The sequence below is a fragment of the Abramis brama genome (genome assembly GCF_963993115.1).
Source record: "Abramis brama genome assembly, chromosome: 3".
Classification (NCBI taxonomy): Eukaryota; Metazoa; Chordata; class Actinopteri; order Cypriniformes; family Leuciscidae; genus Abramis; species Abramis brama.
The window spans coordinates 13545578-13568615 of NC_139965.1; the positions used below are offsets into that span (position 1 = coordinate 13545578).

Below are 23038 nucleotides of genomic sequence, written 5' to 3' on the forward strand. Positions count from 1 at the left end.
AACTAACAGAAAAGCACATAGAGGAGGACATGACCTCTCGAAACACCGAGTCATCAGCAAAGCAGGGCTGGGACGTTCATCCGCATCTGTGTGTGTGCGTCCAAACAGCAGCATATGTGCGTCAGGACAAAAATGTGCGCTGTAGCAAATTTTAAATAAAATACAGTGTTGGTAAGGGAAGCGTATGTGTCTTAATTTAATTACAAGAAGTAGCATATGCTAAAAGTGTTTGCATGCACGTTTTGTCCCGCGTCATTATAGACCGTTTCGCCCACTGGCTCCGCTCAGTGTTACGTTATGACTGCCAGGAGAGTCTTTCGGTCAGTCGAACCTTCGGTGCAGGACGCTTTTAATGCATGTTCTGCAGAATTGTCACTCTTGCAACTGCAGAGCAGGCAAAGAGATGTTTCTGTGCACCGTATTTATACAATGTGTGTGTGTGTGCTGTGCGTACAATGCAGGGCTGTAGGTGGTAATTACAGGTGATTTGCACTCCGTCCTGCTAAATGTGTGGAAACGCTCAATTATAAGTACACGGCAGCAAACAGAAAGCCTCTTCACTGCAGGACCATTAACGCACACACAGCTCCATCTGTGCGTGCGCACACTTCAGCTTCTATCATGAATACTATCATCATTAATCATCTTTTCTCCTTGCGGACAAGGCTGTCCGTTATTGAGAGCCTGAGTAATTTGGAATTGATTCTGTCCCCGGTATACAACCCCACCGCTGAATACTAAACACACTGTTTGTTGATATGGCATATACACCACTGACAAAAAAGAGGAAGAAATAGAGTGATCAAAGAGGAGAGAGGGAGAGGGAGAACTAAAGATAAAGCATATGTCCACCTTTTGTTGCAGCACTGACGGGGACGAACAATACCAGCAGGTATGTGTGCTAAACAGAGAGAGAGAGAGAGAGAGACCACGTCCTTTCTCTGTTCTGCAGGATCTAAGCTTCTAGAAATAAGCAATAAAAATCTTCCCCCTTTTCCTCTATATATCTCTGTTCGCTCGCTTTTTTTCTTCACATGCATACCTGTCAGTGAGACGACACCCCCTGTGATTCTCTCTCTCTCTCACAGGTGGGTGTGAGACACTGACGCATATGACAGGTTATAGCACAGAGAGCTGCAGTCCTTATGACTCTGCGTATTAGTGCATTACGCAACACTTAATACTCAGTTTCAGTTATATTACTGACCTGACGTCACTGACACTATTGGATAACTACACACTACTGAACTGACTCCAGCTGAGTAATGACACTATTGTCTTTTTAGAGCAGAACTGTAATCTGTTAGCATCTTTGAATCGTTTTATTATCGTAAGCTTGACTTCACTAAACATGCAGTACACAAACACAAGGATGATGGGGATATTTATTTCGATGCAAATTAAAATGTAGCTGTGAAGGATAGAAGTACAGAATTTTTTTAATATTTATTTTAGAATATATATACACACACTTTTCTAACTTTTACGTTTATTTTGGTATTTGTTTTATTTATGCACGTCTTTGTCAGATTAAGCTCACTTCTAAGAAAAATGTTGTTCCAAAACTATAGCAAAGTACAAACTCGTTTACTTAGCTATATCAAAATGGGGACATAGCACTTACTTATATATATGCAAGTGCAATATCACAAAAGCAATATCATAATCATAGGCCAATTTGTCTCCAGAGGCACACTGTCACTTATAAAGAGACAAATTAAATGGAAAATTAAGAAAGAATCTAATAAGAAGCCTCCATTAAGGTATAAAAAACAATAATATGGAATTACTGTTACATCAAAACGGACAAACAGGCAAAGACTGACCCGTTTCCGATTCATCCACGTAACTTGCACATAAACATGCTCATTCGCACACACACATTGCTTCCAGCTAAATACGAAGAGGCCTGAAGGCATTTTCAGAAAACTTTCAGCCCTTGGGAAGGAGACTGCTTATACAAATGATTCTGTTAGATTAGAGCTTTTGTGCGGCTGCCATATGCACAAAGCATCCTCTCCAGTTCTTATCTGCTCACAGCTCGTTTCTATAATTGTAAGCAATGAACCCTTTGTGAAACTCCCGAATGGTCTCAATCAAACCAAAAAGAGCAACAGCATCATTTGAGCTCATCTAAATACAGAAATGTCTTTTCCTGCTAGTGTTTATTCATTCACAGACAGTCAGTTTGTGTTCTTCGTTGGACCCTTGACTTGTTTGCCCAGAAGGCTTTAAGCAGCCATTCTGAGTCCTGCTCTCTAGGGAGATTGATAGTAATTATGTTTGTGTGAGAGCTCAAGGTGCCCTGGCATTGATAAGCCATTTAATCTGTGTATGAAACATGGCTTGCTGTCAAACACAGATTTGAACCGGACTCAGAGAGCAATGCTGTCCGGCCGGTGGCTGTGTTTCCCAACCCCATCTAAACAGCATTTTTGGCCATCAAAGGTGCATTTAAGCACTAGATGTGTTTCAAAGCCTGCTGAGCTACACATCTAGAGAACATTTCCGGGTATCAAAGGTCCATTCAAATACTGGCTGTGTTTCAAAACCTAGAGAGCTGCTTATCTCGACAGAATTTTTGTACATCATAAGCGCATTCAATCCGTTAAGAACATTTGAATATGCCTATAATTCTGTCCAGTATGCAGGAGGCGGCTCACTAGGTTTTAAAACACAGCCAGTGTTTTGTATCATTTGCTCACTCTTTCTCAGTGGTGGTTGTGTCACACAGAGTATTATGATAATGTGGAGTCACTGGCTCATCACGCGTGGCGGTTCTTCCCTGCAGCAGGGAGCTCCATCATGTTGAGGAATGGTGTTTTTTAGGCTATGGCTTGTTTTTGGCACTAACATATTCGCATTACGGTGCCTTAACAGCATGGATGAAGCCAGTACCAGTCCCTCGGTGGACAGTGAGTCTTCCACAAAAAACAATTACCTCGCGACTGAAAATGCATGAAAGTTTTGGTAAAATTACGCCTCAGGAAAAAATAATCCAATACGTCAATTAGGCAAAGACAATTAGGACAACTCCCCAATTAAGATGGAAAATCTACTGGTGGAGGCTGGAGGCTGTAGCAAGCTGCAGCTAGGAAAGACACACATTTTTATGTGTGTGTGTGCGTAATCTTCACTATTTTTATGTTCTTGTGTTTTCTTTTTCTGAGGAGAATTACATAGCAAATTAAATATTTTTTAATAAAATAAAGTAAAATGCACTGCCACGTCAGTACGCTGAATCATCATTATCATCTTTTTAACATTCTGCTTACTGAGCACCTGGGAGTGTCTATGACCTCTTGACGTTTGACCTTTTGAAACCTCTGGCATCTCACCTCAGTCTGTGGTGACCTTTGTCTTTGTAGGGTGTGATGTCCAGAGACATTTCCTCCCAAGTCTTCGTGATGCCTTCCAGTGTCTGTGAATGAGAGGTCAACATTAGGCTTTTTAATGTTAGCACTAATCTTTCCAGACACATTCCACCTCAGCTCTGAAAGCCAGATTGTATTAGAGCTGGAAGGGCAGCCATCGGTCTCATGGGGACGTCAGGCGACCAGTGACAGTCAAAGAACATTGATCGAGGCCCCCGCAAAGTTTCCCCCACAATAAACGTCATAGAAACACCAGACATGAATAGAAATCCGCCAATGACACTTCTTATTTACGATATGTTTCAAAACCTAGCAAGCAACCTACCTAGCAGCAGTTTTGGACATCTTTCAAACATTTAAACACTTGAAGTCTTTTAAATCCCAGTGAGCTGCTTGCATAGACAACATTTTAAGACATCATAGGCACGTCCGAACATTGGCTGTGATTGAATCTAGTGAGCTGCCTAACAAGACAGTATTTTTGGGCATCATAAGTGCATTTCAAAACATAGTGAGCTGCCTATCCAGGTGGCATTTTGTTGTATTAAGGTAGGGTCATATTTACTGTTATTCAGCGAATTTCAAGGAATCCATGCGATCATAACTTTCACTTGAGAGCATTTTTCCACATTTTTGCTGAAATGTGACTGCAGCTTTAGAACTGAAAAGACAGCTATCTATTTTGTGAGGAGGTTAGGTGACTTATAGTCTCAGCCTCTGAACATCTGATGCATAAGGCACACAAAATAGGAAACACTTTAGGAGTTTCAAAGACGCCATCTGATTGATTGAATTCTACAGGATTTCCGAGAGACGTGTGTATTGCGTCCGGTGTGAAGCCAAACCCCCTCACGGAAGAAGAAGAAAGCTTTCGTGTTAGCAACTGTGACAATGAGCGCTTATCAGGATCAACTAAACGCTGGATTTTCAAAAGTTTGTGAAGTTTGCGGCGCCATTGTTGCAGTAAACTTGCACAATATTCTTGTATGAATCATTTATTAGATGCACATCGGTCTGTTATCGTAGGGACATCAACGTTACATTTTCACGCCTCTAAACATGACATAAAACAAAATGAACTGTGATTGGTTGTTTTACGTGTTGGTCAGACGTCCCCTTGGCCGGTCCTTGGCCAATGAAAGCTGTGATGGAGTCCAGACCTTCTGCCGTCAGTCTGAAGGTCCGGCTACGCGAGACTAGGTGACTTGTGACAGGGAAATATCATTAATCTGGGCCCCTGCAAAGTCTTTCCAGAAACACCAGCCATGCGCCATGCCAGTAAAGCTTCTCATTTACACTCTATCTGTCTTTCTACTTTTCTCTCTCTCTGCGGGTGACTTCTGGGTGAACCGCTCTGTGCTTTGGGGGTTATGAGGCTTTGCTCTCCCATTGCCACTCTTGAACCAAAGCTGTGTTGTTGTAACCTCTGCGAGCACAGAGCCGAACGTCTGGGAATCTCCCTGGGCCGAGAGTGAGAAGAAAGAGAGGAAGAGGGAGAGAGGGAGGAGTACAGCCTCCCACAGTCTGACAGTTGGACAGGGCAGATCTCCTCTGCAGGGGCAGTAAAGGCTGCTCTGAAGGAAATTAAGCGCAAGGCTCATTTCCCCTGTGGCCGCCACACATGACCTGGGGACAGCAGCACTGAGCTCATACTGTACTGCACTATTACTGAACACAGTCCAGGAAATGTTCCTTTTCAAGTCTAAAATAGGACTATAAACCAGACCTTTCTAGGCCTGTTTCACACATCCTGCGTCAGCGGCATATAATGTAGCTTGTGCTTTTACACTAAAGGCATTTCTGCTGCGTAACAGCTCTGTGCAGAAAATAAAGTGACTTCTGGTTTACCACATTGTACATTTCTTCCAATAACAGCTATAAATTATAACACAAATTATATCATGGATATCGGAAGTGGGCCGTTGAGGATTATTACAAACTTGATCGCCATGAAATCTAATTTACATGAGGAGGTGGAATGACATTTACATCCAATTGCTAATTAATTTACACAGAACTCAAAACATAGCTATAAACTGTTTAAAGCGTCTGGATTCAGTCAGTCTTATTGAATTAAAAAGTACTGTTTGTGAATTTGCATCAGGCCTGATGCTGAGGTCTTTCAGAGGCGGAGTAATAGGGCAGTTATTCGATCAAGTATTATGTTTCTTCATAAAAGCAAATATTGTGTTAATAAAAAGGTTTTACAGTGCATTTCTGATGAGATCTGTAAAAGCCAGTTTCCGCACCAGAGGAAAAACAAGCAGTTATAAAATGTGGCATGTTACAATTTTTAAAATGCTTCTGAAAGAAGTCTCATACTCTCCCAAGCTGCATTTACTTTAATCAAAAATACAGTAAAACAATGTGAAATATTATTACATTTTAAAATAACTATTCTATTTTAATATATTTTAAAGTGTAATTTATTCATGGGATGGCATCAAAATAATAAAAAATCTAAATAATCAAAATAGATTGATTAAATATTTAGAAATAAAAAAATCAAAGCTTATGTGCAGCTCAAATAACATTTATTATAACAATCAATGCTCAAAACAGTTGTGCTGTTTAATATTTTTGTGGAAATTGATTTTCTGTGATTTTATTCTTTAATGAATTAGAAATGTAACTGGTAACTGTACTCTGTAAAGGTTCTATATAAAACCTTAATTTTGATTTAATAAACTAGATTTAGTTTGAATACATTTTATGAAATAAACAGCTCGCAAACACTTCAGAAAAAAAAATGAAAGAACCACTAGGCGTGAAAGTATTATGCAATCATTTAAGAAATTTCTCCTTATACTGTATAGATCCTTTTTGGTATAAAGGGTTCTCTAAAATTGAGTCAAGAACTCTCAAATTTGTGTTTAACTTTATTTCTTGTGATTGTGACTTTAATTCATGCATTGTGACTTTATTAACTCACATTTACACATTTATTTTTCATAAGTGTGACTCGCATTGTGATTTTGACCTGATCTTTTACTCTGAGGCAGAAACAGGCTTCAATAGAGTGACATGCAAAACTAAACTTAGCACCGAAGCCCTACTTTTATTGCTGCTTCTATAGGATGCTTCTGCCACTTGCTGCAATGTGTGAATGCAGGCCCAAGGGTTCAAATAAATCAAAATCTGACTCCAAGTATAACCCCACAACAGTCTGATAGCTTTGTGCTCAAGACCACCATCTCCTTTCCATTCAAACTGTTTGGCTAATGAAACCCACATCTGCACTGAGGCCAGACTCTCTACTGGGGCGGTCTGACTACAGGACGTCACCCTGAGGATATCATCTTTGACCTTCCAAACCCGACCTCTGACCATAATCCTCTTGACAGTGACTTTCCTTTTCTCTTTAACATACCGAACCTCTGAGGATCTTATGCACTGTGAGAGGAGCAGAGAGAATTGAACCTTGATGAACCCACAGTCCTTCGACAAAAGAATTAAGGAAGAAATGAAGTTTCCAGTTACAGCTGAAAATGAGTTTTATAGCCTGATACTATTTGAATCATAGCATATGCTTTTTAACCATTTTATTTTTTCATATGAGGTCCACATATAATGTTACTCGAGAGTGATGCAGTAAAGTAGTTTTGAATGAAAGTTTCAATGTGTTTTCAAATACTCTCTCAAAGGATCAAGGACAATTTGATTTCTCTTTCTTTGACACTTCTAGTACAAGTGCTTTAAAAACGCAGAATCCAATACACTGATCGGAAGAACCTGCCAAGTTGAAGGGCGCTGTTAATTTGCAATTAACCATATACATTAGCAAACTCCAAAACAGAGGAAAGCTGATAAGAAAAGGGTTCTCTGTTGCACTTTAGCACTCTTTTTTTATATAAATTGTTCTCTGTAGGATCTTTCACTGAAGAATCATTATTTTTTTAAAGAGTGAAATTATACTCAAAATGAAATAAATGAAGCCAAATGAGAAAGAGAGAATTCTGAAGAGGGATTGAGAGAGAGGGGAATATCATACCTGTTCTATTGAGAGCTCTTTGCTGGCCGCTCCTGATATGTCACTGATTCGCTCGGCATGGTGGTCCAGACCCAAAGCCACAATCTTCTCCAGAGTGAAGTCTTCACTGGTCGGGTCAAACGTCTGCTGCGCCTCTTGCCTTATTTGATCCCAGTGTCTAAAATAAACAGATCCACACCATCTTTTGATGATAAAATCCGATTGGCCAAAACCCTTTGACACTGACATATGAATCTGAGTTCAAATAGGGTGAAAAAACCTTTTATCAAAGCCATTTGATCTATTCCAAAACCAAAACCTATGGGCCGGCATTTTAAGACATCATAGACACAGTGTCCAACTCAAAGGCTTTTCCAAAAGATAGGCAACTTAATTATGCTGCCAGCTAAGAAAGCTCATTTTGGACAGATTCTAAAGCAGCATCAATATTTATAAGATATAATATATATATGAACTATACAAACACAGTTCAGTGTAACTAAAAATAAAGCATCTTATCCAATGTTTGTGTGCTTATTAGGGTATCACCCTGTTATCTTAGCAACATTAATGCCAAACCCTATAGGAAAAAACATTGAGTAAGATGTGAGTTGCCGTCTATGTAGTGTGGTTAGGATGATGCCTTAGAAGACCGCTGTCTATGTAGGCATCTTAAGAGGTTTTGGATCAGAGCTATTGTGTAGGCCTTTAGGAGAGATGAGGTTGGTGATTCATTAATAAAAATATCTAATGGAATTCTTACGCTAAAATTATGAGAGTGTGTGCTATTCAAAGTATTTTGAAAGCTGAAGAAAGACTGCGCTGGTTAGTCACAAAAGACTGGTCACTAGTCATGTTGACGGTCAGATTTTGTCATAATAAACAGGTGTGACGGCGGACGACTGATTGAATTCTCCCGTGAGAGATCCCGTAGTCATGACGCACAGCTTGTTGTCTTCTCTCAAAGAAATCCACAGAGACCGACAGTACATCTGATCCACAACAAAACACAACACCACTATTTCAAAAAACCCATCCTGCCAATGACTAGACCCTCTGAGACCGGGCCCCGGCATTCCTGGACGCGATCTCTCCTACGAGTGCCTGTTTTTCTTTCGCTCTTCTCCTTTCCCGTTCTGTCGGTCATAGACTTCTGAGGCTGGAGCTCTGTTTATTTTCATCTGCTTCCCTGATGTGCTGCGCCGGCCAGCGGGAGACGCTAACAGGGATCTTTCATAGGGTTACATCAGTGTGATTAGCCGGCTGTCATCAGGGGAACATGAGGCCTGTCTCTGGCGTCTCCACCAGGGCTGTTGTAGCACGCCTGATTGGGGCCGATGGGCTGTTGTTTTGGGAATGCCAGATCCAATCAAATGGCTTAGGAAGCGAATGACAGGGCAGAAGAAAAACGAAGAGCGGAAAATGTTGTGTTCTCTCGGCAGGGAAGGCGCCGGAGTGCACAAATGCTCTGCGTGATAGAATACAGAGAGGTGACGAGCTGCAACTGAGGGCTCGCTGTCAGGGTGTGGGATTACAGCTGATCCTAGAACAGTAATCGGCACCAAACCGCTGCCGCTGATGATTATCAGCTGGACTTCACAACAGACTTCAGGTCACAAGCTAAAGAAGGCAATCTCTCCAACAGAGAGCAGTTATAAAGAGCGATTGTCCAGAGAAGAGGCAACATGAAAGACGACGGTGTCATTTTTGTCAGGAACCACTCTTGATAAGGAGGATTAGTGCGAGAATGACATTTCATTATGCTGAGGACATGATTTGTGTGTGTGTGTGTTTGTGTGCAGGGTTGCCAGGTCTGTGCAACAAAAGTAGTCCAATGGCAAGTCAAAAGTAGCCCAAAATTGGGTGGAAATCAACCCAAGGAAAAAACAAATTACCCGTGGACCACTGTGTGTGTGTGTGTAGTCCTGGTAAACCCTACATTTTGGGGACAAAATGTCCTCAAGACAGCCGGCTAATCACACTGATGTAACCCTCTGAAAGATTTTGGGGACAAAATGTCCTCACAAAGATGGCAATATCCGAAATCCTTGTCCTTTTGTGGAGATTCTTTGTGTGTGTGTGTGTGTGTGTGTGTGTGTGTGTGTGTGTACGCGCCCCCACCTCTCTCTCATGGCTGGATTCCTGAAGTCTGTGATCAGTGGGATGATTTTCTTAAACTGTTCAATCCTGCTCTTAGTGAAGTCCACAACCTCCCAGTGCTTGTCCTGAAAGAACACACACACACACTTCACCATCATTACTTTATAATAGTCAGGATCCCACTGCAGGCTGAAGTGTAAAATGCTGAGTGCTGTGTTGTGATGGGCTGATCCCCTGTCAGTGGAAGAGCACCCAAAGGGTCTGAAGCAAGCAGGTGTTTCTAATCTGCTTAAAGCTAAATGTCAGGATAATGAGAAGCTGGTGAGAAGAGAAGCTAAATTAGCTTTAAAGGGTAATTAGCTACACAAAAGAGCTTTTATCACAGTTACAAAGGGAAACGAAGGAATGAGAGTCTCTGCTGGACCCTAATGAAGTAGCATCAGTATGTGTGTGAGAACAGCAGAAGATGAGTGAGAGATGGAGACATCACTGACGCCGTGATAGCCGTTAAGTGTCGGCCCGATGGCTGCTAGTTTTTTTATGTGAAGGGTCTATGCAAGATCTTAGTACTCAATCCGCTAATTGTGACGCTCAATTAAATTAATCATTTAAAAAATACAAATATTATTTATGTTATTCACATATATTATGGTGCTCGTATTACCACACCTGGACAGAAGCAACAGGAGTCTACGGCAATACTGAAAGGATATGAAGTATGAAAATGAAGCCTTAGCAAATCAAAAAGTGTGAAACATTATTTTATATATAATTTACATTACAATACACACTACCATTTTAATGTTTGAGGTTGGTACAATTTTTGAAAGAAGTCTTAGAACAGTAATATTGTGAAATATTATTACAATTTTATTACAGCTCAAAGCTGCATTTCTCCAGTCTTCAGTGTGACATTCTCCTTCATAAATCATTCAACTATGCAGATCTGCTGCTCAAGAAACATTTGCTAATTAATATGATCAATGTTGAATACCGTTGAGCTGCTTAATGTTTTGGACACTGTGATTGATTATTGTTTCCCAGGATTATTTGATGAATAGAAAGTTCAAAATAACAGCATTTATTTATTTAGTTGAAATAGAAATATTTTACAACACTACTAATGTACTTCATCACTTTTGATCAAATTCAGTGTATCCTTGCTGAATAAAGGTATTCATTTCTTTCAACAAAAAAAAAATCGTACTGATCCCAACATTTTGAACGGTAGTGTACCTGCTTATGACGACCTTATTGATCACTTTCCCACAAAGAAAATCAGATGTGCATTTGTGAGATTTTGAATGAATGTTTCGTTAAAACAGCAGAATACATCCGCCTGTGTTTATTTTTTTGTAATAATGCTAATATTGTTAATATTTTATTTTTATATTAATATATTTATGCATAATTTTAGTTTTTTTTATATATTTTTTAATTACATTTTTAACAACAGCTTAAACAAAGTCTGTGCTGTTCTATTCTGAGAACTAACATTGTTTATATGAAACTGCCATAAATGCAAGCTTGGTCCCTGAACTGACTAAGGTTGAGCACCAGGAGTACAGAGTAAGTTGCGTTGGCTTGCCTTGATCTCTCGGCTGAGTTTCTGGAGTCTCTTGAACATGTTCTGGCCGGTGTTGTCCATGACCTCGGCCTGTAGAGAGGCCAACTGACCTCGCTTCCACTCGTCCCACAGAGCCTCCCACTGCTGGGCGATCTCCCATACCTGCTGCAGGTAATCCATGCCCTGCAAACACACGCACATGAACACCATCTAAACATCACCATACACTGAACCAGAAATGATCTTCACCAACAGCATCAATAGTGTTCAATTCACTGTTACACAGTGAATTTCCCTCAGCCAAAGAGCTGTTTGTGCTCTGTTGTGCTTAGCGTTGAAGGTGTCAGTGTTGTATTGTATGGAGAACATTTTTACTGTAACTTGAATAGGTACCTTCTCTAGACTGAGGATGTCTTTAGAGGCTGGTTCTTCAATATCAAAGATGCTGAGGCCGTAACGAATGCTCTGCTCCTCTTCTTTAAGAGCCTCCAACTGGGCACGCAGCTCTGACACCAGCTCTAATGCAGAATCTGGGGCTACACTACTGCCAAACGGACCTGCACATAGATACATGCACAAATAAGATATACAAAAAACACACACAAATGCCCATGCATATGGTTAATGATTAAAAAGATGCACATTCAGCTGTCATTTCCCCAGGGAGCAGCTTGTCGCTCAAAAAAAAAAAAAAGCTCAATGGATTCCTACTGGCAAGAAAGTTAGCAAAGTGAGCATGTTTCTATTAATGTGGTTTCACAGTTGGGAGCTCAGCAGGTCAGTAGGTCTCTTTCCTGGCTCGGACCCAGCTCCGCAAACAGGCCCGCACTCCCACAATCCACACGCACTTGCGACAGCTTTGATTTACGAGATATTTGATATTTCAAAAAGCACCTCATTCATCTCAGGATGGCAATACACAACACGTACAGTAACACACACGAACGCGCTCGCACAGACATCAGTATAGAGGCCATTATCTGCCCTAAAGGCCTTTGTGATACGTTTACATGCGCGAGTGTTAACGTCGGTCAGCGTTTATAATGCATTCCATCAAACTGGCTAAATCACACACCTACTGCACATCTACAGCAATTACAAAAAAACACACGTTTACACAATTCTGCATGAAGGCGAGCCATCAAGCATCGCGTCAAAATCCATCAGGGATCTCCAGTTAATATTTGTGCAAAGTCTGATTTACTGAAGCATTTAGCACATACTGAAGTGCGTTGCTGGAGCAGAACGATTTCAGGAGCACGGGTGTTGAGAGGTTTGATGACGCCCATCCTCTCTCTCAGTTGTGCCTGACTAAAACGTAAAGAAAATCTAATTAGCGAATGTTAAAATGGGATACATATTTGATAAATCTGCCTTGGAGATTTCAACCAATCATGTTTAATTGGGCCTGTGTTTTTCCTCAGCGCCGGTTCTGAGAGGGAAAGTCACACTGGGTCCGTGGAGAGCAGAAGATGAGATTTTGAAGGGGCACCTTGGCAGGGGCCAGTAGTATGTGTTTGGACTGAATGAGTGTGATATTATTGAAACCATCTCTCTCTCTTGAATACAAATTTCTCTCCGCACAAAGCTGCTTCCTGGCCTCATTAACCTGAAGGAGACCGCCATTGTTTGCTGGAACAATCCAAACAATCCAGTCGTTCTCAACAAGTTGCAGCTGCCGCCCACGTTCGGAAATTGTGGGATTGTGGGAAATAATAACGGTGAGCGACAAGCGTGTTTGCCACGTGTTGACTTAGCGCAAAAGCTAAGACTGTGCCAAAACTCCAACTTTGTCTGAATCAAGACGGAAAGGCTTTTGGATTCACAGTGGGAGGAGAAGAACATAGGAGGAAAGACGTGGGGAAGGAATGGCAGGAGATCAAACTGAAAAACAACAGACTTCACAGAGCTAACAACGATCACAAGGAAACGCAAACACAATGGAAACGAGATGGAGAACGAGTGAGCAAAGAAGTGCAAGAAAAAAGGAAGGAATGAAAGAAGAGGGAAGGAAAAGTAGGACGAAAACTCTGTCCTCTTTGATACAGTTCGGCACAACGTGGCTGTTCGTGAAGAGAGGTGGCAGTGCGAGATAGAAAAAAGAACTTTTCAATCCCGTTTTTAATAGAGCAGAGAATAAACAGCGCAGAGACACCAGCAGGAGGTAGAGCAGCAGTACGGGACAGAGAGAGAGAGAGAGAGAGAGAGAGAGAGAGAGACAGGCTGAGAGTGCAGTCAAGGGCATGATGTCAGTGTGACGGTCACTTCTGCGGTAGGTGAGGCTCCGTGGCGTTCTAAAACATTATCTCAAGGCTAATTGGTTGTGATGTGCCGTGGGGCATGTGGGAGGTTGATGGCTCTACCCAGCACTCCCCACCATGCAGAACACCCACGGTCCCAGAAAGCAAAGGCCTGCGGTGCCGCACATGTAGCGAACTGACCTACAGAATAAGAGGCATGCTGGGATGTGAAGCTCACAGTAGGCTCTGAGACAGTACTTGACCGTGTGTGTCTTTTCCCATCCTATAACAGTCGAAGATGTGTATGTGTGTGTTCACCATTGCTAACGAAGCTCTGTAGGGCCGACTGTGTCTTCTTCTTAAACTCCTCAGAGGAGAGGATCAGCCCACTCTTCATCATGTCTTTGTGTTTCTTCAACATGATGTCACTGTCAATCACAACCTGCTGGAACCACACCCACTCTGCATTCAAAGCCTCCAGCATCTCCAACACCTACAGAGACAGAGCGAGAGAGAGAGAGAGAATATAAGAGCGCTGACTCAAATAAAAGCGTAGTCAAATATGGAATAGAGGCGGGAGATGAAAGTGTATTTAGGAGACAATTTGACTGGAACACCTGAGGGAGTGTGTGTGTGTGTGTGTGTGTGTGTGTGTGTGTGTGTGTGTGTGTGTGTGTGTGTGCGCGTGACACTCACAGCGGGGTCGACGGGAACCTCGTATTTCTCAAGGATGGCAAACTGATCATGGAGGGGTGGAATCTGACTTTCGATTTTACTCAGATCTGCCTGCAGAGTTTGCAGAAGTTTTAGACTCTCTTCCAACTCCGCCAGAGTCTGAGGAGGCTGAGACAGCCTGAAAACACACACAGTCAATGACTACATGCGCATGCTAAATATTTAATGCCTATTCTAAGTCAATTAAGCACAATAACAGAACTAGCCACATACAGTATTGATGCCCTGTTTCTTATTGAGCTGTCTACTAAGATAACATTTGGGTATATGTTTTGGAGTTGCTAAGGTATTCTGAGTGGTTTTAGCACAATGCTTTGGCAAGGGTGTTGCTATAGGGTGAAATAAAATTGAAAATGAAATACAAATTTATAAAAACTATATAGACATACTAAAAAAAACATGTACAAATGACAAGAACACAACAAAATTACTAAAACTTGAACTAAAATTAAAATAAAAAATGAGCAGTTATTCAAAATATTAATAAAAACTATAATAGTATCTCAATGATCCTAAATTAACATTGGCTCAAGTCAACAGAGCAGGGGTGTAACGATACCCTCATTTTACGATTCAATACATATCATGATACTCAGGGGCGTCGGACTGGGGGTAAAACCAGTACTGATTATCAGGGCCCCAAGGGGAGAGAGGGCCCTTGAAAAGTCTGGAATATATTTTATTTGGAACATGGGGGCCCATCAGGACTGCCTATACATAGGGCCCGGGATCTTGTGCCACGCCCCTGATGATACTGAACTCACGATACGATATTATTGCGATACTCCAAGACATATGGTAAAAGGTTAACAAAAAAATGAACTGTTGATTAAATGCTAAATTTAATATTACATTGTGGGCGTAAAATGAATAGGCTTGGACTTGGTCCTGGAAACCCAATGCACAGGACAATAGAGACACCAGAATACAAATATTCATGATTCTGAAGCCGAAAATACAGAATTATTTTAGACGAATATGCTTTCACTCTTTCACTGACTAGATATATTTAAAATAACGTAGGCCACTTTTTACTGGTAACATCAGACATTTGGCATTATCAGGACACACAAATATTCCCCCATTGCATTATTATACATTATATTCAACATTATATACAGTAGTTTATTGTAGTGCTGACACTAAAACTCTGACATTAAAACTAGAATTTTTTCTCACACAGTAATTTTCATTTTGGGTGAACTATACACAATACATATTGTCACTATCCACGATGCATATTGTTGCATTTTTGTATTGCTATATATTGTGACACAATATATTGTTACAACCCTACAAAAGAGGCCGCTTCCAAATCTCCATATTCTCTTTCGAGTCGACAGAAGTATTTATTAGCGTCAGGCTTAGAAACATGCTAACGTCAGACTCTATTGAAATCAACAGAGAGGTTTGTCGAGTCTCTTATGCTCTTCACGTGAGGGGTGTTAATTGGCGTGGCATGCATGAGTGACCATTAATCACAGTCGCTGCCCATGAAGAGCGTTTCAAATCGGTCACTTATGAGGTTTCATTTCAGTTAGGATCCCAGCTGCTTATATAGACAGCAGACAGCGAGGCAGGGTTTTGGAACAGTGCTTTGAGTGGGTCTCACACACACACACACACACACACACACACACACACACCTGAGAGCGTTTTCCTGCAGGAAGCTGTGCAGTTCTTTGAGTTTGGCACTGGCCATAAGGCTGAGCAGCTGCGTGAACTTGCTCTGCCACTCATTACAATGTTGCAACAGAGAGAATTTGAGTAGAGAACAATCCAGCAACACAAACTGCAAACTTAACACTGTCTCCTCCTTCTGGACGTTGTTCGCCACCTCTGTGTATCTGTACAAAGAGAAAGAGAAAGAGAGACAGACAGACAGAGGGGGGGGGGGGGGGGGGGGGGGAGGGGAGGGGGGGTTAATAAAGTGGATGATTCTCTTGAAACTAATCTTGAATTATATATTTAAAAATTATATATTTAAAAAAATCCTATTATGCAAATTCTAAACACAAGAGACGTTCTCCTTTCTAAACAAAGATTACATTAACATTTAATGTTTTATTTTAGGTTTTTACATAATTTTCTATTACCGCAGTCCTGATTCAAAATGAAGATTGTTTGTAGTTGTGTTTTGGAAAATAAGACATCAGATACTAGATAAATCTATAAAATAAGTAAATTTGATTTTATTATACATTCATTATATATCCCTGAATAATATAATGAAATCCACCTTGTGTCCATCAACTAAGTTCTCAAAAACAAAACTTTTTGCTGCCTTATGAAAACAATTTTGCAAATAAAAATGTATTCTCCCATGATACATCAGTAAGTGGAGAAGCTCAAGGACGGACACTTGGATGCTTGTCTGTCTCTTGATTGTTCTTTCCTAAGAATGTTGTGATTGTATCAGGACTACATTTTCTCCAAACTGTTTTCTCATTACCACTACTAATGGTACATTTTAACAGACAATGATTTAAATTATTAATAATTGCCACTAAATTACTTTTTGTTTAAATGGATCTGTTAGATAATGTAATTTGGTGATGTATTTTTTTTTGCTCAGTCATGATGGCTGCCCTATTAATAGCCATTTAATTTGTCATTTCAGCAGCACAACGTAGCTAAATTTCAAGAAAATAACTGAAGTGTGCAACATGAATTATTTCTGTGAGCGAGTGTAAAGAAATAAAGCATGACTTGGATTAACAATAGTCATTAAAAAAGTGTCTGCATACATTATTTGATGTGGAAAAAACTTGAGACATTAAAGGGATAGTTGACCCAAAAATTAAAATTCTGTCATCATTTACTCACATTCAAATTATTCCAAACCTGTATACATTTCTTTGTTCTGCTGAACACAAAAGAAGATATTTTGAAGAAAGTTTTAAATAAGCCACTTTGGGGCACCCCTGACTTCCATAGTAGGAAAAAAAAATACTATGGAAGTCAATAGTGCCCCAAAACCGCTCAGTTTCCAACATTCGTCGAAATATCTTCCTTTGTATTCAACAGAAGAAAGAAATTTACACAGGTTTGGAACAACTTGAGGGTGAGTAAATGATGACGAATTTACATTTTTGGGTCAACTATCCCTTTAATTGGGACAGCAGGCAACACATAATGCCCTTCCAGCTCAGGACAGACAGCACAACACAAAATAATTTCACGTAATTTGCGTGATATTAGTTTGAACTGATCCCGCCGATAATGCACAGACCTTAATTATGGAGAGCAGAGATATTGATATTGAGGCTAGGTGAGTGAATTTATATAATGTATATGAAATTATATATATTGTCTTGCGGAATATGTCATATGGGGATCCCCAGAATCCATAGTTTTCATGTGAACTCAAAAACACCATTCTGGTGTACTATCATGACTTGAGTATTTTAAATGAAAAGAAATGCATGTATGAAAGGATGATTTTGAATCAATCAGTGGATTTGTTCACTAAAGAAACTTTTATTTTATTGGTACCACTACAAAGTATTTTGTCTGTCATACACACATGACTTGTATGACAAGAAATTTTTTCGTCTATATTTAGCATTATTAATCAGCATTTTAAGAGAATTTCATAATAAATGTTATAATGGGAAAAAATCATTTATGGCAAGGAAAGAACGTAGTTAACTTTTTTCTGCTCATGATGAAGGCGTTTTGATTATTATGTCCATTGTTTGTTTGTTTTTAGTTTACTTATTTTAAGAAAAATATAAAAATGGTCCAGAGGAAAACCCTGAACCACAGTATCTTTTATCAGTCACATGGCCTTCTGCTATACATGGGTATCTAAATGTAAAAATAATAATAGCCTGATAAAACATCTGATCTTACTTCATATAATCATATCCAGTTGGGCTCAACTAATAATGTTTTTTGTTGTTGTTGTTCTCAGACACCATACTTTGCCTCTAAAGGGCCCAATATGCTCATCTTTGATGACTATTTTGACTGTTTAGGATTTTTTCCCCCCTTTTATAAGTACTACTGCTGCCCAGATGGAAATCTATAAATCTATTCCAAAAAAGTATTGCCTGGACCTCCACTGGGAAGGAAATATATTTCATGGATTTAATTGAATACCCCTGATTTAAAGCTGCTTTTGCAACATTACACAGTCATTTTGAAGGAAAGATAGAGACCTGGCGATGTCAGCGTCAAAGGAGGCTACTGTGGGGTCGAGCCGCTGGTAGCGCTGTATAAAGCCGTCTTTTTCGATTTCCCAGATCTCTCTGTGTTTGTCCCAGGTCTTCAGATAAGTCTGCAGTAAAGATGCATTAGTCACCATCCCTGCAGCTATGGCTCCCTGAATCTTACAGATCTCTTCATCCTGCTCTGAAATCAAAAGAAAGGGAGGAAGTGAGAACAACACAGAAAGCATTGCTGATGCCGAACAACCACTGATGAGCAATACACAAATGATGATGAGAATGTTTTTTTTCACCTAAAAATGGAAATTCTGTCATTATTTAGTCATCATTGTGGCTTTGTGTTTATTTTACTTCATTTTTCAGAGAAACATAAAAGGAGGAATTTGAAGAATTGTACAAAAAGAGTGGACCCTATACAATTCTTCATAATTTCTCCTTTTGTGTTCCACAGAAGAAAGTCATGTGGGTTTGGAACGACATGAGGGTGAGTACACACAACAGGAATATAAAAAGGGCATAAAGGATAAATGGAGGGATGTGGTGAATGAGATGGCGAGAGGGTGTACCGATGATGCTGTGGATGGGGTTTCTCTGCGAGTGCTGGCGGGTCAGTAGATCCGGCAGACGTTTGAACACTGAGATGGTCTTGATGAGCTGAGAGCTAATGCTGTTCACTATGTGGGCCAGTTTCTGGAGAGAAGGAGAGAAATCCACCTGGAAAAACACACAAAGAGAGGAAAAATACTTAATTAAAAGGGCAAACAAGAACCATCCACCTCTTCTGCTTCCTTACTTCAGAGACATTGCTAAACTCAATGGGGCAAAGGACAGAACTATTCAAAGCTGGTCAGAGATATTGTTAGAAAAACTAAAACCTTGACTTCCTTGAATTATGTGTACTTGTTTTATATAATTATTTAATTTTGGTCTGCAATGTCAAGACATCTGCTGTTTGTTTTACACAATTATTGTTCTGGTTTATTTCTGTGATATATGTTTCTGACACAGCTGAAACCTATAATAAAATGTTGATAAAAAAAGGGGAGGTCAAACAAGATTTTGAACAGAATCATTATATTCAACCTGCAAGTTATAGAACATGTTTATTCAAGTATCATGTGACTGTAAATATGTAGATATTTGCATATTTTATGCACTAACATCAGTTTTACATAAAACTACATAAAATATCTTTCAAATAAATGCTGCTCTAGTAAACCTTCTATTCATCAAAGAATCCTGAAAATAATGCATCACAGTTTCCACGAAAAATATTTAGCACAACTGTTTTCAACATTGATAATAATAAGAAATGTTCCTTGAGCAGCAAATCATCATGTTAGAATGATTTCTGAAGGATCATGTGACAATAAAAACTGTAAAAAAAAAAAAAAAACTTTTTTTTAAATTTCTTTTAAATTGTAGTTAACATAAAATATATGTAAATTAATATAAAAAAAAAAATCATAAATGCACCAGGAAAACCAATCACAGGTGTTGATGCTCTCAATTATTTAAAGGGGTACTTCACTGCTGGCAAAAGGGGCTTTCAATAAAATGTGGCTGCCTATGCAGCAGAAAGGACTTTTCTTTTCTTTTTTTACATCGGTGCTGTTGTCTTCCCTTTTGCTTTGCTTTAGTAGGAAATTAGTACTTAGCAAACTTTTAGCAATAATGGTGTCAACTTGTGATGTGCAAGAATTCAAAGAGTAAACGTTTGGCGGCAGTGAGCTCCTTTCGGTTTCCAGTGAAGGATCCAGCGCGTTGTAAAGAAACTTAATATGAAGAGAACACCGCTACGGAAAATCTGAAAAACCTGTGTTTGTAGTCAATATTTCATACTGGATGACAATGAACACAGTGTTTTATGCCAGTTGGGGAATTGAGAGAAACTGCAATTCTGTCAGTTCCACTCAAAGTAAAACGGCATCAGGTACAGGTCAGAAAGCTGTTGCATGGTGCTCCAGTTTTACCATAAAGCTGTTTAAAGAGTAGACAAAGTACGATACAATTTTCAGTGATAAACCTACTCTTACAATAATCGTTCTGTTAATAACCCTCTGTCAAAAATACAAAAATGCAAAAATGCAGAAGTATAATCTGTAGTTTTGACGATAGACAAATAAACGTGAATTTCTCGGTCCAGGTAACACAGAGAACGAGTAAACATTGTTCATTTACATATACTACCGACACTGTAACAGTACAAAGCGTGTTGAACATTTGCTAAGTTACACTTTAATTCCACCACACAAATAATGCACATTAATAAATGATCTGTTAATGAGCACTGCATCACTTTTGTAATTAATCTTACACATTAAACCGTCCACAATTTCTTATTTTCTTAATGGAGTTTCATCACAGAAGTATGTACTTGTTATTGCTCTGACTGTGTAAGTGTAGAAAAGTTTTCAAATATGGAATCATGAGTCTCAGAATCCATTATTTTTTATTGCTGAAATATGACAGAATCTTGCACTTGCAAGCTTCTCCAACGTCCTGTGGTTTTCTGTGACCGTTTCTAATCATCTCCTCTGTGCGAGCTGGAAAAGATGTGTAGCGGCAAATATTGTACCACCGTGAATTTGGTCGCCGATCAGCCTGACGGATGTTCGTTTTCGCTCTTGGTGTGAACAGACCATTCATCAATGATTTGTTTTGCTTAGTCATTTCGCATCTGTGTGTGAGAGGGCCTTTAATAGTGTGTCCTGAACTAGCATTAATGCGTTTCCCTTCCCTCTGGCACTTAGAGCGCTTTGCCTCAGGCAGTCTGTCTCCACAGACCAAAGCAACCAATGTCCCTAAAATATACTCAATTAAGCCAAACTAACGTTTCTGCTTTTCCTTTCTCACTGTGTTTAGCTGACTAAGCATCATGGGACATTACCCATAGCAGTAGAGTGGAGTGCTGAAAAACGCAGCAGTGCAGCCGCAGCTGTGATTTATAGAGGTTGCGGTGTTCTGAATGCCCTCTGCTTGATGCATGATAGTGTCTTTACGCTGTATGTAAAACACATGGCCAGCAGCTCTCTGTGACCAACACAATGATTTGCACTGACACAGAGCTTTTATGTACACTTTTATACCCTGAAATCACAGAGGGGACAGTATGTTTGAGAAAACGTTGTCTAGATGTGAGGTAAGGGTCACCTCGTCACGTAAATTGTTTTCAATGACTACTGCATTACTAGATTTGACAAAGAGAAAGTGTCTGTGTCTGTTTGTGTGCACCTGAGCAGGATATCGAGGAGTTTGTTGTTTCAGTACCACCTCTACTCTGAATAAGGGGTTTGGGGAAGTCTTGCCGTCTCCATTGATGGCTTTAGAGAGCTCCTGCAGAGAGCGCTTTATATTCACACGAAACGCCTCCTCAACCATTCGATCCAACTTCTCCATGTATGACACCCAGTGCTGTTGCACCTGAAAACACAAACATGGAAGTCAATGGGAAGTCCTCTTTATGATGCTTTTATTAACCCAAGTATGTTACAGTTTATGCAAGTATGCAGAGATAAATATTATTGTGACGTTGTACATAGGTATAGATCACCCAAATATAAGAAAACTGAAGCAACTGATTTTGTCAATGGGGTTAACTTTTAAGTTAACTTTTGATCTCATTGATTTAGAAACATTACTATTAGGATCTCGGGTATGGTGGGTACGAGGGACGATGTTCAGGTACAGTTTTACAACTGGAGCGCACATGGATTGGATTGATCGCTACATTTGACAGGTCTTGATTTACCGTGCGCCATAGAAAAGGAGTGCACAGCTAAAACAGCGCTGGAAGATCATCACTCATCAACCAGGTTCTTTATACTTGTTACTTATTCAACAGTCAACAAAGAGCTTACATATCACTTTATATTACATATATATATATACATATCCCTCTTTAGGTTATTTTAAATGAAATCTGAAATTGCATTTGCTAGAATAAGCGTTTGGTTCAGTAGGTTAATTGGTAAGAGGCTCTTTACAGATGTTTGTCAGTCATTGTTTTGTCTGAAAAAAACATTTTATTATGTAATTTTATTGTGTGACTGTACAGCACATTGGTCAACATCACGTTGTTTTAATTGTGCTTTATAAATAAAGTAAATGAAAAAACTGAAATGACTTCTATAAAGCTTGAATGATCAGGATCGGAATCGGTCGAACGTGATGACAAGAAATCGGTAGTCATATGATATCAGCTGCAAAAATCCTCATCTGAGCATCCCTACTTATTAAAACACATTCCTGGGTTGCAGTGAAAAACCTTAGTTCACAATGGGGTGATAAATTTACCTTCATACTGTATGTCTGTGCAATTAAACTAGCTGGTTCTTATTGCAGTTGCTGCCATTTTATAAAAGCAATAAGCCACTTAAAGGTGAACTAAGTAACTTTTTTACCTTAACTGAACAGCTTCGGAGTCACTGGAATGGTTATATTACTTATTTCGGGTTGAATGGTGGTCGTTTCGCACCCCCCTGGTGCCCGTGAGCGGAAAATCCGCACTTGCAACTTTGAGCCGGTGGGCCGCCGGCCGCCGCGTCAGGAAGTATCGCGTGATATCAGGTCTCGCGATGTAACGAATTGCTTTACGGCCAAAAGAAATCTGCTAAAATGCTGTCATTATTGCGCTCCCTCACGCTGTTCGAACCCGAATGAAGAAGACGTTTTAAAGAATGTCCCATCTGCTTTGATGTCGTTGATCTACTAGCCTCTGGTGTCTGAGAATCGCCAACGAGTTTTTACAACAGTGTTGTCAAATATCTATTCCGAAGCTGTAGGGGGAGCTCTAGAGAGAAACCTGCGAGCAAAAAGCGAGAATACAGCGAAGAAATCCCGAAATTACTGAGCCCTGCTTTAAGGCTGTGCATTATGAA

General features: G+C 39.9%; 1 protein-coding gene across 1 annotated transcript in view; it reads right to left on the reverse strand.

Moving 5' to 3' along the window:
- The window catches only part of dnah2 (dynein, axonemal, heavy chain 2), a gene marked incomplete at its 5' end in the record, with an annotated part of 122658 nt that overhangs the window by 84773 nt on the left and 14847 nt on the right, over positions 1-23038 (reverse strand). Inside the window, 11 exons of the mRNA XM_084109614.1 lie at positions 3339-3421; positions 7366-7522; positions 9466-9569; positions 11033-11194; positions 11405-11568; positions 13570-13744; positions 13948-14104; positions 15633-15833; positions 18150-18342; positions 18725-18872; positions 21393-21581. Coding sequence (XP_083965740.1) covers positions 3339-3421; positions 7366-7522; positions 9466-9569; positions 11033-11194; positions 11405-11568; positions 13570-13744; positions 13948-14104; positions 15633-15833; positions 18150-18342; positions 18725-18872; positions 21393-21581 — 1733 coding nt within the window. The remainder of the gene's footprint in view (positions 1-3338; positions 3422-7365; positions 7523-9465; positions 9570-11032; positions 11195-11404; positions 11569-13569; positions 13745-13947; positions 14105-15632; positions 15834-18149; positions 18343-18724; positions 18873-21392; positions 21582-23038) is intronic.